This window comes from Pecten maximus, chromosome 3 (genome assembly GCF_902652985.1).
Source record: "Pecten maximus chromosome 3, xPecMax1.1, whole genome shotgun sequence".
Taxonomy (NCBI): Eukaryota; Metazoa; Mollusca; class Bivalvia; order Pectinida; family Pectinidae; genus Pecten; species Pecten maximus.
In genome coordinates, this window is record NC_047017.1 from 47,638,377 (window position 1) to 47,647,255 (window position 8,879).

An 8,879-nucleotide genomic window follows, 5' to 3' on the forward strand; every position below is an offset into this window, starting at 1 on the left:
ACCCCTTAAACCCCACCAGATCAATGCCCCTTAACCCCCACCAGATGATTACCCCTTAAACCCCACTAGATGAATACTCATTATACCTCACCAGATGGATTCCCCTTAAACCCCACCAGATGAATACCCCTTAAACCCCACTAGATGAATACTCATTATACCTCACCAGATGGATTCCCCTTAACCCCCACCAGATCAATACCCCTTAAACCCCACCAGATGAATGCACCTTAAACCTCACCAGATGATTACCCCTTAAACCCCACCAGATCAATGCCCCTTAAACCTCACCAGATGATTACCCCTTAAACCCCACCAGATCAATGCCCCTTAAACCCCTCCAGATGGGTACCTCTTAAACCTCACCAGATGAATACCGCTTAAACCACATCAGATAAATACCAATTAAAACCCATCAGATTAGTTTGCCTTAAACCACACCAGATGATTACCCCTTAAACCTCACCAGATGATTACCCCTTAAACCCCTCCAGATGAATACCCATTAAACCCCACCAGATCAATGCCCCTTAAACCCCTCCAGATGAATGCCCCTTAAACCCCTCCAGATGGGTACCTCTTAAACCTAACCAGATGAATACCACTTAAACCACATCAGATAAATACCAATTAAAACCCATCAGATTAGTTTGCCTTTAACCTCACCAGATGAATATTTGTTAAACCTCGCGAGATGAATATATTTATATAAACATGCACTACTTAGGGCCAAAGGGAACCTACATGACATTTCGGATAGATCCATGTAGTAGTACTGAGAAATAATTGTCAAATTTCAAGATGATGGCCCATCGGTTCTTAAGTTTTTTCAATTAGTCTCTAAATCAAACATAGTGAGGGAATATTGATATGTATTATACAATATTCAGATCCATGAATGGAAATACATATATAATGTGTATTGAGATTTTCAATTTAAGCTACCAAAATCCAAGATGGCTGTCTTTTGTAGTAAAGATCACATGTAGGATGTTCCGAGAATGATGTATTCAACTGTCAAAATCAAAGATATATGGGGAGCCGTTATACTATTCATTCCCCTTTAGTGGTTTAGCTTAATTGTTTAAGTTATATCACTAAATGGGAATAAGTAGTAAAATGTCTTTGCTGTATATGTGTTACAAAATGTGCTCCTGTATGATTCACAGCTACATACCATACGCATTTCTTGGAAAAGTGAGCTCTCGCTACAAAGAGATCAAAGAGTTCCTTAAATTTGGAATGGGGAATGATGGTGAAATAAGTAATCATATTATGCTTCATCAACAAACTAGGTCAAATCGACGACACCCGCCATACAAATCTAGGCCAAATCGACAACAGCCTCCATACAAATCAAGGTCAAATCGGCGACCCTACCCATAAAAATCTAGGTCAAATTGACAAAAACTGCCATATTAAGCTAGGTCAAACTGATGACACCTGCCATACAAATCCATGTCAAATTCTCTACAACCACTTTACAAATCTAGGTCAAATTGACAACACCTGCCACAAAAATCAAGGGTTAATCAATGACACCCACCATACAAAGATAGGTGAAATTGAAGACACCAGCCATACAAATCAAGGTCTACTTGACGACAACGGCCATACAAATCTAGGTCTAATCAATAACACCCACTATACAAATCTAGGTCATATCAAAGACACCCACCATACAAATCTAGGTCAAATCCACGACATCCGCCATACAAATCTAGGTCAAATCGATAACACCCTGCCATACAAATCTAGGTCAAATCGATAACACCCGCCATGCAAATCTAGGTCAAATCGATAACACCCACCATACAAATCTAGGTCAAATCCACGACATCCGCCATACAAATCTAGGTCAAATCGATAACACCCGCTTTACAAATCTAGGTCAAATTGATGACACCCGCCATACAAATCTAGGTCAAATCAAAGACACCCACCATACAAATCTAGGTCAAATCCCCGACATCCGCCATACAAATCTAGGTCAAATAGATGACACCCACCATACAAATCTAGGTCAAATCAACGACACCCGCTATACAAATCTAGGTCAAATTGATGACACCTGCCATACAAATCCAGGTCAAATCCACTACAACTACTATACAAATCGACGACACCCGCCATACCCAGCTCTGTCAAATTGACAACACCTGCCACAAAAATCTAGGTTTAATCAATGATACCCACCATACAAATCTAGGTCAAATCCATGATATCCGCCATACAAATGTAGGTCAAATCCATGATATCCGCCATACAAATCTAGGTCAAATCCATGATATCCGCCATACAAATCTAGGTCAAATCCAAGATATCGCCATACAAATCTACGTCAAATAGACACCAGCCATAGAAATCTAGGTCAAATCGACGACACCCGCTATACAAATCTAGGTCAAATCGATGACAACCGCCATACAAATCTAGGTCTAATTGACGACAACCGCATACAAATCAAAGACTAATTGACGACACCCGCCATACAAATCTAGGTCAATCGACAACACCCGCCATACAAATCTAGGTCAAATCGTCGACAGACGTTATACAAATCTAGGTCAAATGGATGACAGCCTCAATACAAAGCTAGGTCAAATCAATGACAACCCCCATACAAATCTAGGTCAAATCCACGACATCCGCCATATAAATCTAGGTCAAATCCACGACATCCGCCATACAAATCTAGGTCTAATTGACGACACCCGCCATACAAATCTAGGTCAAATTGATGACACCCGCCATACAAATCTAGGTCAAATCGACGACACCCGCCATTCAAATCTAGTTCAAATCGACGACAACCGCCATTCAAATATAGGTTAAATCGACGACACCCGCCATACAAATCTAGGTTTAATCGACGAAAGCCTCCATACAAATCTAGGTCAAATCGACGACAACCGCCATACAAATCTAGGTCAAATCGACGACACCCGCCATATAAATCTAGGTAAAATCGACGACAACCGCCATTCAAATATAGGTTAAATCGACGAAAGCCTCCATACAAATCTAGGTCAAATCGACGACAACCGCCATACAAATCGAGGTCAAATCGACGACTAGTCATACAAATCTAGGTCAAATCGACAATATCCGCCATACAAATCTAGGTCAAATCGACAACCGTCATACAAATCTAGGTCAAATCGACGACAACCGCCATACAAATCTAGGTCTTATTGACAACAACCGTCATACAATTGGACCGTAGATGTATTGATAATTATAACAGGAACATTGGTTCAGGACGGAAAACGACTGATGTAGATTTATAGATATTACTTATCATTTATCCAGTTATTACGCCTTTGTAAGGTACTGTTTTACCGCCAACATCTCTCCGCCGATTGCTAGGTTTCCTCTCGATGTCTGGTTATCACAAAAAAAAGTAAAAGAGAAAAGTGTAGATTTATTTTGATCTCTTTTTAAGAATTCCTTTTAAAACTTTTGAAGTATTTAAATATCTCTTTTTCTTAAAATGTAACCCAAGGATGAGTACTTCGTTTTTATACCGTGGGCTCTGGAAGTCGGTGACGTCATCTCCCGATATTGTGGAATCCTTGCTGAACAATGAATCTAGGGAATCAAATTCATACAGGTAAGATATGGAGTCATACTCAAACACCTGCGGGTTCCTCTCCGATAAATGTCTGCTCACAATAGGGGTTGACATGGTCAGGGGCTCTCCAGAAACCTTTGGAAAATCGTCAGTAACAATGTTCAAGGTATCGTCATTATCAATGTAACTGTCACTATTAGAATCAGAATGATAAATACTTGCAGGAAGCTGGATAGCCCGCGAGTGATACACTTCTCTAAGTTTTGAGAAGGGTAGACACGTTAGAATCTCACAGTTATAGAGTAACGGCCTTCCTTTATCTGACATGGAATGAGTATGTTTATAGGTGGTATACGTCATGGAGTAGTCTATATTTTTAGTTGATCTGGTGATTTTTCCGTCGGTTGATAAACTGTACTGAGAATAACGACCAATCTTTGGTACACATTGTATGTGTATGGTTTCTGTGTGGATAATTTGGTTGACATTAATGTTGACCTCTGACCGGTGTATCTTGGATACTCTAGGTTCTAGTCTGACGCTCGATCTGTAAAACCATTGATGTCCATTTCTGAAATAAAAACATTGATACCAGTTACATTGCAATACATACTAGTATAGAATGTTGAATGTTTTTCCTTTGAATATCATACATATTTCACTCGCAAGAATGAAAACATTGGTATAATCCGTCATATGAGTGAAATATCAATTGGTATTCAATGGGAAACCATTAAGTTTCTAATTGTTTTTTTAAGGACGAAAAAAAGAAGGTATATGCCTCGAACAACGTACGGAAATCAGAAGCACGCTCTATGCTGTCATTTTCCTCTGACGCTATGCTATACAAGACGACGCCATTTTAAAAGGCTGTTCGACGTTTAGAATTTTGTGACTTGTGACGTTTTACTTAACAGCTGCTATAACTGGTGTGTTTGAGATTTTGTTTAAAAAATGCCATATTTACTTAAGAGCATCTTTGATCACGCGAGACCTTGACTAACGAAGATGGTTTATTCTCTCTTCGCTTCATTGGGAACGAAAATACATTCTAACACAATCACATTTCTTATCATGTCCGTTCCTAACCATCGTACATCATCACAGAATATTATCAAAGTGATGACCGACCTCCGTAAAAACTTGAACTCGAAAAAATGAACATCGGTAATTCCACTAATTACCTTTTAATGAACATCCATCTTGACCTTTTAACCTAAGATATTAGATACGTGTGTGGAAACTGGCGGTAAGGACTTACCTGAAGTGATAATATAGAAAAGTTTTCACTATGGAAGGAACATATGTACAAAACACGTCCCCTACCGACCCCAGCTAGCTAATAGGGTCCTTTACATGTGTCGGATGTTTGGTGCAAATTCCTTAAAACCAGCTAGAACGCTGAAAATGATTTTCTAAATAAGAGGCTTAGAGGGCCTGTATCGCTTACCTGGATATCAGTGACGATGGCAAAACTGTCTACAATTCCACAGAAGAACTATTTCAAAGAATTTGCTATTTTTCCCTATTAAGCCCCGCACTTTAGGCCCAAAAAGAAAGGGGTCAGACAAAACTTTTTTTTACAAACCATACTCTGCTCGGCCCCACCCCTCAGGCCACTTTGGGGACCAGACACAATGTTTATACAAAATTATCGATTCCCTTTCACCCAAGTCGTTTTAGCAATATAGACAGCCCCGCCCCTCAGCCTCCTGGATGGCCAGTCCCACCATTTATAAGCCTTTAGAATCCCCACTACTTACAGATGCTTCTAGACAAATTCGGTTAAAATCAGTAATTAAAGAAGGTGTTTTGTTAAATTGTTGATGGACGGACGCCACAGTATGGCATAAAGCTCACCTTGGTTCAAGGTACAAACATGTTTTACCTTAAAGTGTACAACGTTTGGAACATATAGCTCGGACATTAGAACCATTGGGGCATGCGATACTATTGCATACTTGCATGCTATTAAGGCATTCCAAAGTTTGTAATAAATGACCAAGTATATACATATATACCAAAACTATGACATTGGATACTGGGTTGGTTTGATATCAAACGTGTATGATCTTATATATATTCTCAAAAAAAGTCGTCTGTTTTAATGTCATGGGATCTTAGATATATCCTCACAAAAAACATGGCGTCTGTTTTAATGTCGTGGGATCTTAGATATATCCTCACAAAAATGGCGTCTGTTTTAATGTCATGGGATCTTAGATATATCCTCACAAAAATGGCGTCTGTTTTAATGTCATATTATCTTAGATATATCCTCACAAAAATGGCGTCTGTTTTAATGTCGTGGGATCTTAGATATATCCTCACAAAAATGGCGTCTGTTTTAATGTCGTGGGATCTTAGATATATCCTCACAAAAATGGCGTCTGTTTTAATGTCGTGGGATCTTAGATATATCCTCACAAAAAACATCGTCTGTTTTAATGTCGTGGGATCTTAGATATATCCTCACAAAAATGGCGTCTGTTTTAATGTCATGGGATCTTAGATATATCCTCACAAAAATGGCGTCTGTTTTAATGTCATATTATCTTAGATATATCCTCACAAAAATGGCGTCTGTTTTAATGTCGTGGGATCTTAGATATATCCTCACAAAAATGGCGTCTGTTTTAATGTCGTGGGATCTTAGATATATCCTCACAAAAATGGCGTCTGTTTTAATGTCGTGGGATCTTAGATATATCCTCACAAAAACATCGTCTGTTTTAATGTCATATTATCTTAGATATGTCCTCACAAAAATGGCGTCTGTTTTAATGTCATATTATCTTAGATATATCCTCATAAAAACATCGTCTGTTTTAATGTCGTGGGATCTTAGATATATCCTCACAAAAACATCGTCTGTTTTAATGTCATATTATCTTAGATATGTCCTCACAAAAATGGCGTCTGTTTTAATGTCATATTATCTTAGATATATCCTCATAAAAACATCGTCTGTTTTAATTACATATATCCTCATAAAATCATGGTCTGTTTAATTTGTATAATAAAGTTATAAAATGTGTAGTGAAAAGCATGTGAAACTTTCTTTTACCTTGGATATTAGGGGGGAAAATGAGATTTTTGTATGCTGAAATTCGGTACATATCTATTATCGGTACAATAATAATGAGTCGCCATGCCCCGTTAGGATATTTACATATATCTATCAAAATCACTTTAAAATACTGTTCTTTGTTCCTTCGTGTCGTTTGTATTGTTCCAGTAGAAATTGTGGTATCAGATTGCGTCTATAATGAAAAAAAAAGAAAGAAAGAAGAAAAAAAAAAGAAAGAAAAAATAACAGTTTCACTAATGCAGGGATACGCCTATACTATAGGCTTTTTCATACTTTATTAGTACAATTTTCGTTTGTTTACATACTTTAGGTTTGTAAATTGACTTAATGCTATCCTGCCCTCAAGTATCTATGACATATAAAAGTGTACATATACAAGTGTACATGTGTATGTAGCACACAGCGTTCGGTCATACATTGCCGTGTAAGGGGTAAAGGGGGTAGGGGCGGGTGTCTTATTGAGTTTGGAGAGGGAAATAATATACGATTACAACACAGGGACTTGGTAAGAATCCCTCACCCACGGTCCATTATATTGACGATGAGTTGGGAATTAGCGTCAAGTTCCTGTGAACTCCATAAGACCCCCGCGACCATTAAACAGTAACGTACGCCTGCGATGTAATGTGAATGCATAACTTACCTTCTTATACTCGTCCAACTCGACATAACTGGACATTCCCAAATCAGGCGATGACTTTCGGTCCATACCTGACTTTCACCTTCCCAAATCAGGCGATGACTTTCGGTCCATACCTGACTTTCACCTTCCCAAATCAGGCGATGACTTACGGTTCATACCCGACTTTCACCCTTTCGCTGTTCCTTATACCCGACAGCGTGCGGATCGTGACCCAGCCGAGTCACACGCATGGCCAGGTAACGTTGTCATTGACAATATATATTAGATCGTATTATGTAAGACGGAAATTATAGTAAAGGAAGAAATGAAAGGTGATTATAAGATCATCCTTATCACTAAAAACGAGTCATTTCTTTACAGATAGTTTTCTCTACCTTATGGTAGTCACTGTTGTCTGAGATTTGAGACTCCATCTGTACCTCTGCAAATACCAAATAATTCATATGTTGTGGCCAGATGAACCTCACTAGAGAGGACATACTGTATGTGTTTGGCATGGAACAGAAGGACATGAGAAACTGTTATAACGCGTCTGTGTATTTGGACCTAGCTAGGGTACTAATCTCGACGGTATTTTCTTATGAGCCATAAACAGGCACTTGACACCTCCCTATGACCCAGAATGAACAAATTATTGGTTTTTAAGTATTGTATAACGCCAACCACTAAATATCTTACAAAATACATGTATACGTAATTTGTTAAATAATACATAGCACTTCGAAATCGTTCTCCCCTCCCCTCCCTCTCTCTGAAGGAGTAATTTACTTACCGAATAAATAAAAGCATTTTTATGATTTGATTAAAAAAACTGATATAGCAATACCTATACGGACAACATTCAAAAATCGAACATGTTTACGACACCAATTAAAACACAATATCACGCTGGTTTGTCATTAAGGTGCTTCAGTACACTTGTGCCGAGAACTATTTGAGAAATAATTAATCAAACGGTTTGTAACTATTACATGAACCCCCCACCCCCCACCCACACACACAAACAAATGTTTTTATGTGATATATTCGTTGACGGATAGTTACAGAAACATTAAAAACAGACATTTCGATCAATACAAAATTATTTGAATTATATAAAATGAATTACTGTATAATTGGTATATAATCAGAAACTATAGACTTTTGTGAAACAGTTACAATAATATAATTGTATTAGTATTCATCAATGTTGTGCCAGGCTTGTTTTGTTCAAAGGATCAAAATAGTGTTGTACATATATGTGTAGCGGAACTGGACCGGGTCGATCATCGGCGACCAGGTAGCTCAATCGGTAGAGCATCCGGCTAGTGTTCGGAGGTCCCGGGTTCGAACCCCGGTCTGGCCGTGCATTTTTCCACTCCTATTACATTTGGTGCCTCTGACCAAACCTTGTTTCAAGTGAGGTGAATACTTGACAAGGGGGTACCCGAACCTGGGTTGTGAGTTGTGAAGTCTTCTGGGTCGAAGACTTAAAAAAATAGGAGGGGAGAGTGTAGCGGAACTGGACCAGGTCGATCATCGGCGACCAGGTAGCTCAATCGGTAGAGCATCCGGTTAGTGTTCGGACCCCG

At 38.7% G+C, this 8,879-nt stretch overlaps 1 protein-coding gene across 1 annotated transcript; it reads right to left on the bottom strand.

Moving 5' to 3' along the window:
* Nucleotides 1-3,287: 3,287 nt before the first annotated feature.
* On the bottom strand, nucleotides 3,288-7,524 carry LOC117324381. Its single transcript, XM_033880226.1, has 2 exons — nucleotides 7,309-7,524; nucleotides 3,288-4,145 (listed from the first exon to the last, which is right to left on the bottom strand). The coding sequence occupies exons 1-2, from the start codon at nucleotides 7,332-7,334 to the stop codon at nucleotides 3,425-3,427; spliced, it is 747 nt and encodes a 248-aa protein (XP_033736117.1). The 5' UTR covers nucleotides 7,335-7,524; the 3' UTR covers nucleotides 3,288-3,424.
* Between the last annotated feature and the right edge of the window lie 1,355 nt (nucleotides 7,525-8,879).